The 18,469-nt window shown below is 42.5% G+C and overlaps 1 protein-coding gene across 6 annotated transcripts in view; it reads right to left on the bottom strand.

The window, feature by feature from the left end:
* FLI1 (Fli-1 proto-oncogene, ETS transcription factor) overlaps positions 1–18,469 on the bottom strand; it is a 149,278-nt gene that overhangs the window by 61,088 nt on the left and 69,721 nt on the right. The window contains exon 1 of one of the 6 annotated variants that reach the window (XM_061592968.1): positions 16,035–16,053. The exons of 3 other annotated variants lie outside the window; for them this stretch is intronic. Coding sequence is in view for 2 of the 3 variants with exons in the window: in XM_061592963.1 (XP_061448947.1) it covers positions 15,713–15,787 (75 nt within the window). In the remaining variant the exon portion in view is untranslated. 2 more of the 6 variants (XM_061592963.1, XM_061592964.1) reach the window with 2 other exon arrangements.

Genomic DNA, 18,469 nt, shown 5'->3' with positions numbered 1-18,469 from the left:
ACATAAGAAGAGCCTGCTGGATCAGGCCAGTGGCCCATCTAGTCCAGCATCCTGTTCTCACAGTGGCCAACCAGGTGCCTCTTGAGGAGGGCTCTGCACCTGCCCTGAGAAGAAAAAGGCTTGGAGGAGAGCATTTGGTCCAAGGGCTGGAGGCAGAGCTTGGAAAATTACCTTTAAAAAGTAATAAATTGGAGTTATAGATTTTGAAGCATTATATAATACTTTCAAAGCCTATTTGATCAAAGACAATACCAGGATGCAGGGCAGGGAAGGGGGATGAGCGTGCAATGATACAGCAATGATGACTCTGTAATTCACCTTTAAGTCCCTAACAAACTATTGCCTTTTCAAAGACAAACAATAACTGCTCTCAGTGGTCAACTAGTAACCTCAGTGGGAATTCAGCTTCAGCTGATCTTCAAGGTTTGACCCGTCATGACATCCATTCAGAAGACCTCCAAAAGCATGTTGAAAACTTAACAGCTGCTTCAAAGCTATCAGAAGATTGCTAGATAACCTGTTTGCCACACAGAAGATGCTGAATGAGGGAACAAGCAACTACACCAGCTGCTCAATGAGAGCACCCTCAATGAGAGCAGCAGATAATTCATTTACCTTGAAATCCCAATGCTGAAATCTCACATATTTGTGGCCACTTACTACTATACATCTTACACATGTATTTTTGTTTATTACTGAGAGAGAGAGACAGAGAGACAGAGAGAGAGTCTAACCTCAAAGGCAACTAATCATTTCTAAGGAACCACCCAATGATCCTTACATCTTCCAAGGCAATTCCAATTTGAAAAGACCCAAATCTAGAGGTCATTTTGACCTAGAGTCTTGGCTGATATGCACTTTCCCTTGCTTCCAATAACAGATTAAGATTCCTAATTCTGTATGAAGGAAAACTGAATTCTTCCGTTTGTATTAATTATGAAAACCGGCAATATTTATTCTATTTCTGCTAGTGATGGGGAGCGGCAAAGAGTTATATGTGGTGCTGAATCCCACCCCGACCACTGGAAATCTTACTCATCCACATAGTCCACTACCCTCACTGTCTGGCTCCTTGGATTTTGTTGCAGGCCTAACAATTCCAAGGAAACGCTGCCCGTCACAAAGGGCTAGAAACCTGCTGTTAAAATTAAATAAAGCTGAGACTCTCTAAAGGCTGAATTCTGCTCTGTGTACCATATTCTGCACTTTTTCTGTGCTCCTAGAGAACCATGCAGCTATCCAGAGGGAAACCAACAACATGGAAACTATGATAAGGGATAAGGGGGAAATTCATTCAGTTCACATTTTAATGTGAACCTGCCTGAATTAATATGTGAACTAAAACCCAGCTAACCTTTAAAATATTGCACTTCTCTGAATTCTCCAACCAAAAACTGTGTCCAAAAATGCATTATGTTAGGGGAAAATGTACACAAAGCACATATATTGGTGGGAATAATGTTAAAAATGCATTATATTAGGGGAAAACTGGTTGGAAAAAATACATGTATTGGGAGAAACAAAAACATGCTTATGAATTAACATTCAGACTTTATTTTATTTTTTAAAAAGTTTGCTAACATATATACAAATTGGGTGAAGTTAAGTTGAAGACTGAAAATATGAGAAACCAAAACTGTCAGATGTGTCCAACCCTAGTGACTATGCTCCCAGTTACCCTAGCTTCGATAATATATTCCAGTGGAATCATTACATTACACGTGGAAGGCAGTGAGCAAATTAGCTAAAGCTAGCTCAGATGAAAGCAATGAACCTCTGGGAATTAAGATCAGGGACTCTTAACTCACTTCTCTTTCATCTCTTACTAACCAATCAAGTGAAGTACAGCAGAGTTATTATCTGTAGCATGCAGAGCTGGGCAGAGTGAAGACTTCCGCACGACTGACTTGGGAACAACTTAAGTCAATCAGTTGAGGGATGTGGCTGGGACACTCTATCCATGTTGCTGCACGGTAACAACCCTGGCTTCACAACTGATAGGGCAAAAGAAGCCACCTAGAGGGGATCTTCTGAAGCATTTTGAACTGTGTTTGAAATGACTTCTTGAATCAAGTATTACCCAGATTGCAAAAGGTTTTGCCAGTGTACAGCCGATATCTTACCAAGGTACATCTGCTAAACGAGAAGATGTGAACAACCAACCAAGAAAATGATAACCCTTCATCAAAATAAACCATCAAAATGGTTTAGATCAGCCTTTGCCAACCTAGTGGCCTCCAGATGTTTTGGACTACAGCTTCCATCAACTCCAGCCAGCCTTATCCACCATTATGTCAGCGTGTCATATTGGTGAAGGCTGTATTAGACACATGGTAAAACCAAGTAAACAAAATGCATACAGTAAGTGCAATGCAATGACAAAATGAAATAACTGGATGATTCAATATTTGCTTTAGACATTAAACCACTGTTTTAACATCGTGATCACAAGCCTCCAAAATGTACAAGCGCAACATAGTGATAAGCCACCAATCTACACATCATATGTACAATGAGAAAGGTTTCCTCTTGTCCTGCTGATAGGCCCAGAATCTGTACTGAATTCCTGACTCTGCACACAATCCCTTTTCTCAACCATGGCTTCAATTAAAAGGGTACTTTCATCCACAGAAGCAGACCCCATAATGCAGGTGTGGGGAACCTTCAGCCCTCCAGATGTTGCCGAACTTCAATTCCTATCATCCCTGGCCATTGGCCATGCTAGATTGCAGTGATGGCAGTTGCAGTACAGAAACATCTAGAGGGCAAAAGGTTCCCCATACCTCCCACAAGGGGGAAAATGATGTTTTGATGATCATATAGTATGAGCCAAAATACAATTCCTTGTTGGAAAGAGAGTCTGTTCCTTGATCCTCAGTTGTGCTGTTTTGGGGAATTGTGATGTGCATGTCTCTGTGTTTGTGTGTGGGAAATGCCTTCTCTACCTTATTGTCTTATATTAGTGCATATTTGAACCCAGGGAGGCAAAGGCTCTCTGTAACATTATTATCTATCAGTAGCCACAACATTTTCCTAGGGGTGCAATTCAGGTAAAGATGCTGGAGAAATTCAAATCGGTTTGCATTTAAAGCTGAATCTATCAAATTCACACTTTCCATAGCAATATGAGAACTGAAACACAGCCATCATCTGAAATTTGCACTTATCTGAATTTGCAATGCAGTTCTTCAGCCAAAGAATGTTTACAAAAATGCATATATTAAAATATATTAGTGAATAAAGAGGTAATGAATATGTTAATGAAAATAACAAAATGCACTATATTTGGGGAAATTGCTTGCAAAAATGTGTACATTAGTCAAAATTGCATACAAAAATGTGTTTCATTAGGAGAGATTAGCACTAAAATGCTGAAGAAGTTTTACAAGGTCTTTTTTAAAAAAATGCAAATTGCTGCACAAATGGGGAGGACTGAATTTAAGACTGGAAAAATGAGAAACTGGAAGAACTGAAACTGACAGCTCCTTCCATCCCTAGATTCAGGGTTAGGGATTTTGTGGGGACAATAACTTTCCTAATTCTCAACACCCTTACACTCTGACACCCAGAGCCAGACCTTGTATGCTGCAGACCTGCTGCCCACTTCCTGCCACCCCTCTGCTCCTCTACTGCCTAGATGTAGACTCACAAGGCTTACTTCCAATGGACAGAACAAAGACCACCGTTTCAACATCCTAGACTTCTTCCACAGTCATTTATTTTCTCTGTTGTTCCAGCCTTTAAAATAATTTCTACATACTTTGAATGCTTTAATGATGCAACCATGTCTTTTGCATACTTTTCCCCCAGCACAGAATTTGGGCTTCCTTTTAGGGCTTCCTTGGCTGTCTGTCACTGTTGGCTTTGCTTTTCCCCCTTTTAATGGTGTTTTTGCTCCTGTGCCTTTCCCATAGTCAGGTCATGTACCCTTCTTTACAGTCTCCTCCTTGAAGGACTGTCCAAGCCCAGTTGAAAGAAGGGAGAACTGTTCCCCACCAATGGTTAACACTAGTGGGATGCATTATATTTCTATTTAAATTATAGAAATTAGTTCTAAATTTGCATATATACATATTCACTAATAGGCAAAAAAACCTTGCTTTTTAAGAATGTACCTATAGCCAACAGATATTTCTATCAAATGTTAAAAAGCAGGGAAACTGGGCAGCTATAGTGAATGCACCAGGGGAGCAGGAGACCTGACCTCTCTGAGATATTGGACTGCCCTACAAATTTGTCAAAATGCAAACACAATTTGGGTTGGTTTTTCACAGTAAGAAATGGGATCCTGTGCAAGTTTGCTGAGAATTGATTGATCATTTGCATGCTTATTGAGTTCAGTGGGATTTACTCCCCTGTAATCATGCTTAGGATAGGTGAAACTGACCACAGGCGATGGGGCGAGGAGGAGGAGGAGGAAGGGCAGGGGTAGGAAAGGAAGAGGGAGGGTGGAAGGGCAGAGTGGAGGAGGGGAGAGCAGGCAGGAGGAGGGGGGGAGGAGGGCAGGTTTGATCATTTGCATGCTTATTGAGTTCAATGGGATTTACTCCTGTGGAATCATGCTTAGAATAGGTAAAACTGACCATGGGGGAGGGGAGGGGAGAAGGAAGGAGGAAGGGAGGGGAGAGGGGAGCGGAAGGAAGGGGAGGGGGAAGGAGGGAATTGGAAGGGGATGGGGATGGGTGAAGTAAGGGGGAAGGAAGGGGCAAAAGAGAGGACAGGTTTGATCATTTGTATGCTTATTGAATTCATTGGGATTTACTCCCATGCAATCATGCTTAAGATAGGTAAAACTGACCATGGGGAGGGGGAGGGGAGAGAGGAGGGGGAAGGAGGAGATTGGAAGATGATAATGTACTAGAGGAGGAGGGAGGGGAGGGTGGGCAGAGGGGAGGAGGAGGGGAGGGCAGGTTTGATCATTTGCATGCTTTTTGGGTTCAGCGGGCTGTATTCCTGTGCAATCATGCTTAGGATAGGTGAAACTGATGTGGGGGAGGGGCAGGGAGGGGAAGGGGAGAGGAGGGGGAGGGGAGGAGATTGGGTGGGTGGGCACTGGGCAGAGGCGAAACCCCTTTCCTTTCCAAAAGGAAAACATTGTGAACAGTATCATTGCTTTTCAGCGTTTCCCCCACCTTTTTATTCTACAGCAGGCACATGTAGCCTCCCACCCAAATTTAAACCAAAGCTGTCCCTGGCCACATCCACACCAGGCCTTTATTTCACTTTGGACAGTCATGGCTTCTCCCAAAGAATCCTGGGAAGTGTAGTTAGTGAAGGGTGCTGAGAGTAGCTAGGAGATGCCCTGCTCCCCTCACAGACCTTTTTTGTTTTGTGATAATACCTAAGTGGCCACCCTGCTTTACCAGCTGCATGGCATCTAGACATGAAGCAGGCAAAGCTTTCCCTGTTCTTTTATGTCTATGCCAGGAAAATATTCACCCGTGTCGAGTTCCTATTAACACCGCAAGAAGATGGCCTGATTGCTGCTGCTGTTTTTAAAAACTCTGCAACTTTTTTCTTCCTGTATCCACAGCAGATCTGCACAACTCCCAATCCATCAGATCGAATGCAGCCCACCTATCACATCTACTGGCCCATCAGGAACTCGATAAACCACCTGCTTTTGCTGGGGGTGCAAAAGCAGTGGCCTTGCCAATCATCTGGCAGGTCACAATACAGGTCCCGTTGTCTGGATTCGTTAGCTTGGTGGGTCATGAGATGCGCAGCCCTGCACCAGAGAATACATATGGATCTTACTGCATTAAAAAAAAAGAAGAGCCACGTTCAGCTCTTGCTTCATTCTGAAGCCCATTTCACATCTGTAACAATGCCATTTTCCATAAGCTTTACAACCCATTCCTGTAGGTCTCTCCTAGTCCAGATGCTACGTGTATCCTTAGGAGAAGGAAGAAGGGCCTGAAGAGTAAATGTAGAATGGCTCTAAATAAATAAACAAACAGACAAATTAAAAAACCAGGCCTCCTGCTTTCTGTTCCTGGTTTGGAGCACAGCAGTGCTGGCCAAACAGTACTGCAGCCGATTTGGCAGCCGAGTGAAACTTGTCATGCTAATCCCAACAAGAACCATCTGGGCCTGGTGGATTGATCCGAGCTGGCAAATCAGTTCAAGACTTTAAGCCTTGCCTCTTTTACCAAACACACCCCACTTTCCCCTTAATACATCTGGTTAGTACATAATAATTTACAGCACCGCTCATTGCCCACAGACCATGCCGGGGAAAACATGTTCTTTCACTAAGCTTACATGCATTGATTCACTTTTCCTCCCTCTCTCTTTCTCTCCCTCTCCCCAGTTGTTTCCTTCATTTTCCTGGGAAATAATTAGGCATCTCTATTTGTCAGCATTGACCCAGGGCTATAAATACACAGTCGCATATTGCAGACACAGTTGTAAATATTGTTTTAACAGGTTTTATGGTCTTTTCAGCTGGAGATGCTTGGGGCCAGGGATCAGATGGTTTCAAGGACTGGCTACTTTGCAAACCAAACCGCTTCCTTGATGAATAAATAAATGAAGCACGTTGCATTGCAGAAAGCTGCAGTTTCCTCCGCTTTGTCTTCCTTGCAGCTAGAATTCAAAGGGTACTTCTGCAGCAAGAAAATGAAAGAAGGAAAAGTCCCTATGGATCTCTTACGTAAAGGGTTCGTACAGATGACCTGTTTATTGAGCGTTTATCCCAATTTGCTTGCACAAAGGTTACAAGGAGGTTAGACTGCATCTGGTCTTTATTGAGCATTTGTTCTGTTTTGGTTGTGAGGAGGGTTATATGCGAATGAGCATTCATCCTGATTTGTTTGCCTCGTCCTGCGGCAAATTCAGAAGTGTAGGGTCCCTTCATAACAGTCAAAGCCATGCTCCCTCTCAGCCACACTGCTTCTAAGATTATAGAACAATCTGGCCAGGCTTGAATACTGCTTTCTGCTTCTCAATCACTGTCACCATTTGACTGTCCTTTCTCACTGTCTGATATGTTGCTTGAATTACTAAATTCAGTGTCCGCATGTTTATCTCTGCTGCTACCACCAAACTGCTTGATGATACAGATGGGAAGCTATCATCAGGATTCACTGTCTCTTCTGCAATTACAGAATTCTCACTCCCCACAACTTGGCTTTTTGAAGTAGGAACTAATAGGAATTCCTTTCAGTCTGATTGGCTCCAATCAGCAGGAAACAACAAGGAAGCAATTTAGAAGACTCTTCTCAGTGGCTAACACACTCCCCTTTCATGCTGATTGGCTCATCGGATGCTGGAGACATAAGGACCCTGCTGGGACCCTGCTCCCAAAAAAGTAAGGGGTCTAAGACCCTCTGAGACCTTAGACGACTACACTCCTGGTCCTATGCTTTTCAGTGTGGTTGCCTGTCACTTTTCTAACTGCAGTAAGTCTGTTTATTAAAAGAAGTGCATTTGTTCTGCTAGTGTGAAAGATCATTTTGATCCACTTTCATTGCATCAACTGAAATTTCTAGTATGCATTTGAATCCCTCCCACAAAATACTAACAGGAAAAGATCAAGGTAAGAAAAGTATCTGGCACTCTCAGCGTGCAAGCATAATGGACTTGCTTATGCAACAGGACTTCACCTTCCTCTCATCTCCCCTGCAGTCTCCCATGGGCCCTCTAAATATGCTTTAGGGTCCCCCATGTTTCCAGAGATGATTCATAGAGTGTGCAGGGAACTGCAGGGGTAGGAGAGGAAAGCGGAGTCCCACTGCACAAGCAGAAGTCTTCTGGTGCAACATTAGATTCTGTCCAATTTTAATAGTGTTATTGTGGATTTGGATTATGTTTCTGAGAGCCAGTGTTAACAGTTGTTCAGATTGGAGAGAGAAATATCAATAATTTAAGATATGCAGACGATACCATACTACTAGCAGAAACCAATAATGATTTGAAATGAATGCTGATGAAAGTTAAAGAGGAAAGCACAAAAGCAGGACTACAGCTGACCATCAAAAAGACTAAAGTAATGACAACAGGAGATTTATGTAACTTTAAAGTTGACAATGAGGACATTGAACTTGTCAAGGATTATCAATACCTCGGCACAGTCATTAACCAAAATGAAGACAATAGTCAAGAAATAAGAAGAAGGCTAGGACTGGGGAGGGCAGCTATGAGAGAACTAGAAAAGGTCCTCAAATGCAAAGATGTATCACTGAACACCAAAGTCAGGATCATTCAGACTGTGGTATTCCTGATCTCTATGTATGGATGTGAAAGTTGGACAGTGAAAAAAGCGGATAAGAGAAAAATCAACTCATTTGAAATGTAATGTTGGAGGAGAGCTTTGTGCATACCACGGACTGTGAAAAAGCCAAATAATTGGGTGTTAGAACAAATTAAACCAGAACTGTCACTAGAAGCTAAAATGATGAAACAGAGGTTATCATACTTTGGACACATCGTGAGAAGACATGATTCACTAGAAAAGACCATAATGCTGGGGAAAACAGAAGGAAATAGAAAAAGAGGAAGGCCAAACAAGAGATGGATTAATTCCATAAAGGAAGCCGCAGACCTGAACTTACAAGATCTGAACAGGGTGGTTCATGACAGATGCTCTTGGAGGTCACTGATTCATAGGCTCGCCATAAGTTGTAATCAACTTGAAGGCACATAACAACAACAAATGAAGTAGATGATGTACGGGTATATCTCGTATATATAAACCTCGTATAAAGAGGTTTGAAAGGAGCCCTTGGGGAAGAGCCATTGCTGAGTGGTAGAGCATCTACTTTGTATGCAGAAGGTCCCAGGTTCAGTCCTTGATATCTCCAGGTACGCCTAGGAATGCCCCCTGTCTGAAACCCTGAAGTGTCACTGTTAGTCACTGTAGACCGCAGTAAGCTGGATAGACAAATGTTCCGACATTATTAAAGCAGCTTCCTAAACTGTCATCAGTTAAAATTACTATAAATGTTTGGCATGTTGGAACTTAACACTTTGGAAGCTGAAGCAGAGGAAGCCCTTTGTATCAGCCAAACTGAAGCCTTACAATTAGAGCAATATATGAGTGGAAAGGTCCCTAAAACAAATGATTTGTGGGCTCATATTGAAGGGGCAAGATAAAGCAAATTTCTACCAGGCTGTGATCTGCATTATTTGGAGAATGCAGATATAGTACAAGAAACTGAAATGTTATACAATTGTTTAATGGCCACTAGAACTTTTTCAGCAGGAAATGGGCATGCCAATAGTAGGGCTGTAGAAAATTATGTACTGGATTTTGTCGAAAGGTTTGAACCTATCATCTCTTATGCAAAGTAGAGAGGCTGGAATGAAATGCATGATAGGTGGAATATGAACTGAGCAGTTAATGTGCATAACAATCGGCCATTGTGCACATTCAACATGCCTCATGGAGAATGTGCACATAACCTGTCTGTGAAGAGGAAATTGTGCACATTTCTCAGTCAATGTACATACCCTTTAAAAAGCAGCATGGGTTGTGCCTATCTCAGCAATATTTTGTACGTTCTCTAGCTGATATGTACATTCTCCAGTCACATTGTGAGTAATGCACATTTCTGTACATTCTCTGGGCAATATCCACATCCTCCAGTTAATAAAACATGCCCTTTGTTTCTCTCTGTAGTTCAGAGGTAGGAAACTGGTTGACCACAGGTCACATGCAGCTCACTGCCTAATTTTATGCAACATGTGGTGCCCCCTCCTATGAAACAGCGGAATGACAGGGAAGAGAGGGCAGGGCTGCAGCTTCCTTTCTCCTGCTGCTCAGCTATCCTCCGCCAATCAGCAACATGTGGAGACTGTGTGACGAGGGGAGGAGTATCACCCTTCCCTCCCTTCTGTCATATAGATCATATTGACTCCAGGGCACTTTGGGGAAAGCTGAAGAGCCATGCAATGAGAGTGAACATAAGAAGTGTCCTGATACTGGCCTTGTACAATGCCTTATGCATTGGTCCATCTAGCTCAGTATTGTCTACACTGACTGGCAGCTGCTCTCCAGGATTTCAGATGAGGGACATTCACAGCCCTACCTGGAGATGTTGGGGACTGAACCTGGGACCTTCTGCATGAAAAGCAGATGTTCTACCACTGAACTACAGCCCTTCCTCAGTGCTCTTAACTGGGGTTGTAGAGTGGGGGTGGGAAGCATTAAGTCTCCACCCAGGCAGCTCAGCTAGTTGGCAGGAAACAGTTAAGCAGCGGAGGAAAGGTAGCTGGGCTCCAAATAAAAGTAGCCTTTACCTGCAGCCCTGTTCCCTTTCCTGGTGTAGTCTGAAGCTTTAACCTCTATTCTTTTTTTGCTTCTCAACACTTTGATTTTATTCCTGGTGCAAGAAAGGTTAAAAGCTACTCTAGGAATGTTCTCAGTCAGAGGAAGAGCAACAAGGAACTCTCTGTCTGATGGTCCTGTTGTTTGGTTTCTCTGTTCAGAAAGAATAAATAAATATGGGGAAGATATGAAAGGACAACCTTCTAGGCAGAATGTTTACTGCCTTTTGTTAACTGCCTGCATCAGAACAACAACAACAACAAAAACTACAGTGTACATAAAATGTCGTTTCGAATCCAATGTAACCAATGGTTTCCAAATGCCCTACCTTTAAGCAGGGTCGGCACACAAGACGTTCTGCTGCCTGAGAAGCTAGTTACTGTTTTAATTGTTTTTATATATGATTTTTTTATGCTTTACTGTGGTTTTTTTAAAAAAATATGCATTCTTTATGATGAAATTGCTTCAAGCTGCTTCATAGGAAGAAAGGTAGGAAGCTACCTTATATTGAGTCAGAACATTGGTTCATCTAACTCAGTAATGTTTACACTGGCCAGCAGTGGCTCTCCAGGAGTTGATGTGGGAACTTGGACCTGAGATCTTCTGCATGCAAAGCAGATGCTCTACTCCTGAGCTATGTCCCTTCCCCGAAGGCAGGCAGGCAGGCAGGCAGGCAAGCAGGAATCAGTCAGTCAGTCAGTCAGTCAGTCAGTCAGTCAGTCAGTCAGTCAGTCAGTCAATCAAATTGCATCTCCTCAAGTCAAGGTGCATACCAATAGCAGTAAGAAATACAATAATCATTAACTGATTAATAATTCCTGCCTTTCATGATGATGCCACAAAATGGGCTGCCTGAGACACCTGCCTTACTCTGCCTAAATGAAGGGAGAATCCCTTCCCTTACTGACTGTCCTACAGTGGGATTCCTGTACATCTGCCACAGAGAGCCAGTGTGGTGTAACGGTTAAAGTGTTGGACTAGGAGCAGGGAGACCAGGGTTCAAATCTCCTCTCAGCCATGGAACTCACTGGGTGACTTTGGCCCGATCAGTGTCTCTCAGCCTAATCTCACAGGGTTGTTGTGAGTATGAAATCCCCTCGGTGGATCATCACCTTGTAGCGGTGAGTGGGCTTGCGTGTTCCAATGAACACTGTGAGCGATGCCATCGGGAGTCATGTACTCCAAGCAGGGTCACCCATGGCACTAAGGTCAAGGGAGAGGAACCAGACAAAGAACGATCCAAGCATGTCCTCAACGGCAGAACAGGCAGAGGATAACAATGTGTACGTTACAATGGCTGTGAAGGCGGATGAAGGCTGCAGCAGATAAAAGACTTCCAATCGTCGTGGTATCCATGCCATTGGATCAAAGCCTTTTTCTGTCAAGATTGTGTGTTGATCGTCGTGCACCAATCTCCCCACATACAACAAATTCATGCACAGGAGTCTTCCAAGCAAAGACCTTATCTTGGAAGACAATCTTGCTCGGCCACAAGTGATCGCCAATGAAAAATGAGTAAGAAATGATGAGGGGAAGATCCATGTAGGCCAGAAAAAGGTGGGATATAATTGTAAGAAATAAGTAAAAGAAAAGGAAAAAAAGATAATAAAGGATGCTAAAAAAGAATCTGAGGAGCACATTGTTCAGAACATAAAAAACAACAAAAATTCTTTAAATACATTCAAAGCAAGAGACTGTCTAGGGAGGTGGTTGGACCCTTGGATGACAAGGGAGTCTGAGGTGTCCTTCAGCAGGGCAAAGAGATTGCGGGGAAGCTAAATGAATTCTTTGCATCTGTCTTTACAGTGGAGGATATAGGGCAGATCCCTGTGCCTGAACTAATTTTTGCAGGAAGGGGGTCTGAGGAACTGAGTCAAATAGTGATGACGAGAGATGAGATTATAGGCTTAATAGACAAAATAAAAACTGACAAATTGCCAGGTCTGGATGGCATCCACTTGAGAGTTCTCAACTAATTCAAATGTGAAATTGCTGATCTTCTAACAAAAATATGTAACTTGTCCTTCAGATCCACCTCCATACTTAAGGACTGGAAAGTGGCCAATGTAATGCCAATCTTTTAAAAGGGATCCAGGAGGGATCCCAGAAATTACAGGCCGATTAGCTTAACGCCTGTCCTGGGAAAACTGGTAGAAAGTATTATTAAAGATAGATTAACCTAGCATATAGAAGAACAAGCCTTGCTGAAGCACAGCCAGCATGGCTTCTGCAAAGGAAAGTCCTGTCTCACTAACCTTTGAGAGTGTCAACAAGCATATAGATAGAGGTGATCCAGTGGACATAGTGTACTTAGACTTTCAAAAACCTTTCAACAAAGTACCTTATCAAAGACTCCTGAATAAGCTTAGCAGTCATGGAATAAGAGGAGAGGTCCTCGTATGGATCAGGAATTGGTTAAGTAGCAGGAAGCAGAGAGTGGGAATAAATGGACAGTTCTCCCAATAGAGGACTGTAGAAAGTGGAGTCCCCCAATGATCAGTATTGGGGCTTGTGCTTTCTAACTTGTTCATAAACAACCTAGAATTGGGGGTGAGCAGTGAGGTGCCCAGGTTTGCTGATGATACTAAATTGTTCAGGGTTGTTCAAACAAAAAGGAATTGCAAAGAGCTCCAAAAGGACCTCTCCTCAGTGAACGGGCAGAAAATTGCACATGCAATTCAATGTGAACAAGTGTAAGGTTATGCATATTGGAGCAAAAAAAATTAATTTCACATATGCTCATGGGGTCTGAACTGGTGGTGACTAACCAGAAATGAGCCCTTGGGATCGTAGTAGATAGCTTGATGAATATGTTGACCCAGTGTGCAGCAGCTGTGAAAAAGGCAAAATCCATGCTAGGGATCACTAGGAAAGGTACTGAATATAAAACTGCTGATATCATAATGCCGTTGTATAAATCTATGGTTCTGCCGCATTTGGAATACTGTGTACAGTTCTGGTCACTTCACCTCAAAAAGGATATTGTAGAGTTGGAAAAAGTCCAGAAAAGGGCAACCAGAATGATCCAAGGAATAGAGCATGAGGAAAGGTTGCAGCATTGGGGACTTTTTAGTTTAGAGAAAAGGTGAGTCAGAAGCAACATGATAGTGGTGTATAAAATTATGCATGGCATGGAGAAAGTGGATAGAGAAAAGCTTTTCTCCCTTTGTCATAACTCTAGAACTGTGGACATTCAACAAATCTGAATGTTGGAAGATTCAGAACAGACGAAAGAAAGTACTTCTTCATGCAACACATAGTTAAACTATGGAATTTGCTCCCACAAGAGGCAGTGATGGCCACCAACTTGGATGGCTTTGAAAGCGGATTAGACAAATTCATGGAGGATACTAGCCATGACGGCTGTGCTTTGCCATCATAGTCACAGGCACAATGCTTTTGAAAACCAGTTGCCAGAAGCCGCTGGAGGGGAGAGTGCTCTTGCACTCAGGTCCTGCTTGCAGGCTTCTCACGGGCATCTGGTTGGCCACTGAGAGGACAGGATGTTGGACTAGATGGGCTATTGGCCTGATCCTGCAGGCTCTTCCTATGTTCTTATGTGCTTGCAAAGAATTCTAGAGCAATGGCCTTCAACCTAGTGGGTCCAGATGAATTAGGGTGTGTAAAAAGTAGATTGCAGGCTAAACTAAGATGGGTTACATCCAGACCCCATCACAACTTCTGCTTTTTTGTCGGAGGGTGGGGAGGAGAGACACACAACACAGAATTTCAGTCTATTCTTCTTTTCCATTTTTTCAAAAATTATAAACATACAATTTTGTTCTTAATTATCTTAAATTCTAATCCAATGCATTATATTAAATTCTAATATGATATTACATATCTTCTGTTATTTCATATGATCAGAATCCATCCTTTACCTGTACTATTATTTCAGCAATGAGAAGGCTCCAAGCAATTCCAAATGAGGAATGCGATCCAATGTAGAACGAGCAGGTGTTCAGTAGCAGAACAGGGCATCTCTGGCTCTCCTTGCTCCTCCAGCCCCCTGCATGCCCTCAGAATCTGCTGCCAAGGCTTGGGGAATTCTTCCAAATAGATGGGGTGCTTAGCTCAGCGTAGTATGGGAGTACAACAGACCAGGAGGAGCAAAGTGATTGAGAGTTCCTCTCTGGGAACCTGCATGTTTGCATGGTCCCAGTACTGTAAGACATATCTTGGCTTATAATATTGTGTGAACCAGACCATTATCTGCTTTTGTTCCTAGAATAGTGCCAAATAATTTTTCTAGCAAGTTATTTAGATCTTTCCTGCCTCTGATCTTCCTGCTAGCATGTCTACACTATTTCCTCTAAATGACTTTCTTATACGTTTATCTCATGTTCATTGATCTTACTAACTGCCTCTGTGAATGTATTTTCCACTTCTATGGTTGTCACTTTTCTCATAGTGGTTACAAATTTCACTGTGTACTTCTACTTTTTCTAATTCCTTATTTATCCATTCTTGATTAGTTTCGTTTTACCCCCCAGATCTTCCTTCAAATGTATTTAGTTTTAATTCTAGTTCTGCTTTTATTTATTTTCTTATTTGCTAGTCTTCCCTTATTTCAAAGGCTTTAATATCATCACTGAGTTGCTTAAACTCATTCCTTGTGTCCTAATGCACTAGTGCTCTTTGGCTATTTAGTCTCATGTTCATTCTGCATTATTTAATTCTTAGTAAAGACTAATTAGTTGAATCAATTACATCTTCATTTATCAATTTGTCACCTTTTCTAAGCAGATAGTTCCTTCAGTACACAGATACTATTACATGTACTTTCTATAAAATTCACAGCCCACAATATTTAGCACAGCCTTCTATAAATTCCACAGTCCCTTAGTTTCCAATAATATTTCACTGATCCTCCAATAATAAATAAGACAAACCCCTCCATGAATTGCACTAGAATTTCAATGATTTATTATAAATTACAGAAGCCTCTTGCAAATGTTCTAAACTCTTATCACAAAACTTAATTTTTCCAATAAACCACTCTTTCAGTCAGTATCATTATACTGCATAATATCTACATCAGTTACTTACATCCTCAACCCAGTTAACAGAATATATCAACAGACTAATCCAATTCAATAATAAAGGTCTGCAAACTGTTGCATTATTTACTCAGTCTTGTTTCAACTGTACCTCGTTTTTCACCTTTGTGCTCATCAAATCGGCATGCCACCAGGCAGTCTCCATTCTAATTTATAGTCACTTCTCTTGTATCTGTACACCACACAAATTAATTCTCCCAGAAACACTGTCCCACTGCTGTGCTGCTAAATTTTGCTCTTTAGCTCAAGGCTAACCACACAACCTCAGTTGGGGGATAGTAAAGCCCATTAATCATTGGGGAGGTCATGGAAATGGCTTTAGAAATCACAATTCCTGATCACCATGTCTCCACCAGAAGTTCAGACTATTTGTCCATTTTACCCAGTATTCAGCCTTCCTCCACCTGATGTCTCCCAGTGGTGTTGGACCACAACTCCAATCAGCCTCAGCCAACATTGCCAATGGTCAGGGATAATGGAACCTGGAGACCAAAACATCTGGACGGTTGGAGAAGGCTGGTCTACTCTGACTGACAGTGGCTCTTCAAGGTCTCAGGCAGAAGTCCTCTCATCACTGGCTAACTAACTGAAGATATTAGGGATATTGAACCTAAGACCTTCTCCATGCAAAACATGTGGTCAATCATTGAGCTTTGATTCCTCCTCCCAGACAGGGTGAACTGAGAATGTGTCTCTGAACCAACCTAGTCCTCCCTGGTGGCTGTCCTTTATAGTAGAAGGCCAGCAATAGTGGACAACATGTCTTTCAGGGAATCTCATCTGTCATCTTTTAAATGAGGAACCAAATGTTTCCCTGGAACACAGTTGGAAACCACTGAACTATGCAACTCATTCAGAGAAGTTAAGGAACATGTGTAGATGCTTCCGCAGTCTGGAATCAGCCATCTACAAGCAGTACCCATTCATTATTTTTTTAACCAACCCATGATGCTATTATTCCAGCTACATTCATAAGCATTGTGTGGTAACATCCTGTTTTCTTATCCCAATACCATTTCCAGAACAATTACTGGAAGCCCATTAGGAAACCTTCACAAGGTGCTACTGATAGAGTCTTGTACAAAAACCAAAACATTCACTTCCAGCCTGAGACAAAGACTAAAGAGGAGTGAAAACAATAGCTTGTGTATAAAGAAGAAAAAAGTGCTGAAAGAAAAACCCACTGGAAAAGAAAGACTGCAATTTTGTGTTTTTCTTTTTAACAGGCCAGGTTAAAAAGTCTAAAAAACAAAATGGCAGTTGGGCATATATGAATGAGTTTTGTATAGTCCAGAATGTGAGCATTTAGCCCACTGTTGCAAACTCACATTTTCCATTCATCACGATGGCAAGCAAGAACTGATGCAGGCATGGCTCTCCTACCTATTGGCAAAGGGAACTTCTGTCCAAGTTCCTGAACCTTAAAACAGACAGATGGGCTGTGTGACATTAGATACACAGAACACTTGCCATATATTAACCATTGATCCAACCAGGTCGGTGTTGCATAAAGTAACTGGCAATGGCTCACCAAAGTTTCCACCTAGGGTCTTTCCCAGCCCTACTTCAAGGTACCCAGGGATTGAACCTGGTACCTTTTTCATACACAGCACTTTCTCTCCCACTGAGCAACCGCTTCTCTAGGAGGTATGGCTGGGAAAGGCTCCTGTTTGAAACCCTGGAGACTCCTGTCATTGCAGCTTCTTGGTACTGCAAACTAATGTAACATGTTCTGCATGAGATTGCCCTTGATAACTGACAGGTAAAATGGCCGCTCCGCTCCTGCTGGGAGGATGGATAGCATATTACACCAGGGCTTGGACATTTCCACTGGCTTCCTCCTGCTTTCTGTACACAATTCAAGAAGACCTTTTTTGACCACCTATGCCCTTGAAAAAGACTGAGGCTCCCATAACATGCCTAGAGGGCCATTTTCCCTCTTATAGAGCAGCTGTTCTCTGAGCAAACAGGTTTTACATGATTATGTAGAACTACAATAAACCTGCAAGGGCGGTTTACTTGAGACGACACCTTGACAAATGTGCACGCCATGAGCTATGATTCCAAGCCACCTTCATCTCTCTCTCTGGAAAAAAAAAGTCATTTGTTCCCAGCTGTGCCCAGTGATAGCTCTGGGCAATGTTGGCGCTGCCCACCTTTGGCTTATTTGGAAATCCAAAGGTTTGCCTCCTCCACAAGTATGCTCTTCCCTTGAACGCCTATATGTCTTTCCCCTCACTGGCCCCACATTTGGCAGCATAGCCCCAAACTGCTGCCCCCACTGGGCTGGCATGCATCTGTGTTTTCTTTACATATCCAGCCCAGCCTGTGGCTCCACACTGACCAGCTTGCCTCTATACACGCCTATGAAAGGGGGGGAGCATAGATTTTTGCTGCTAACAAGTCCTCTCGTGGCATTCCAACAAAAACATCTCAACGGGATTACATCAAGATATTTTCTTTGTCAGTCGCAATCACACCATGGGGGATTGAAAATCCAGCTTTAAAACGCTGAAACTTCGGCAGGGTGGTTTGACTGATCTCATTTTCTGCAGAAAGATTCATGAACATTCCAATCTCCAAAAGAGTGAAAGGATATCCCCTTGGGCCTTGGAGGGTCACAGGCTTGGACAGAATGTTAGCTGGGGAGGGTTCTTACCACACTGGGCACAGATCCAATGTTAACATAGCAAATGCCACTCAGTTCCAAACAGGGTGGAGCAGCGGTGCAACTGATAAACCGACCTCCTTTCTTGTAAAAGATCTAGTCCAGAGATCCTACTGTGATCTCAGGACACAGAATTATCCTGATGTCCTAGTTTTGCAGAACAGCATCTCTGTTGACATATGACAGGCACCCATCATTAGCATTATTTGTTACTTTCTGGAAACAACTGAAGACATTTTTTTTCCAACAAACTTTTCCAGCTGGATGAAAAGGTCTCTACCATAGGTGTTCATTTTGGATTTTTTTTAAAAAAAACTATCTTTAGTTGTTTTTGTATTATTTTTAAAGCTATTGTTGCTATATCAGGTAAGCACAGCTTGGGAAAACGTCTACCTGAGGCTCTGGAGAGCTGCTCTCAATAAGTGTACAGGGAGTTTCCTTATAATGGCCTTGTTTGCACATCACTTTAAA

The sequence above is a fragment of the Rhineura floridana genome, chromosome 12 (genome assembly GCF_030035675.1).
Source record: "Rhineura floridana isolate rRhiFlo1 chromosome 12, rRhiFlo1.hap2, whole genome shotgun sequence".
Lineage (NCBI taxonomy): Eukaryota > Metazoa > Chordata > Lepidosauria > Squamata > Rhineuridae > Rhineura > Rhineura floridana.
This window is presented reverse-complemented; position numbering and strand designations above follow the sequence as displayed.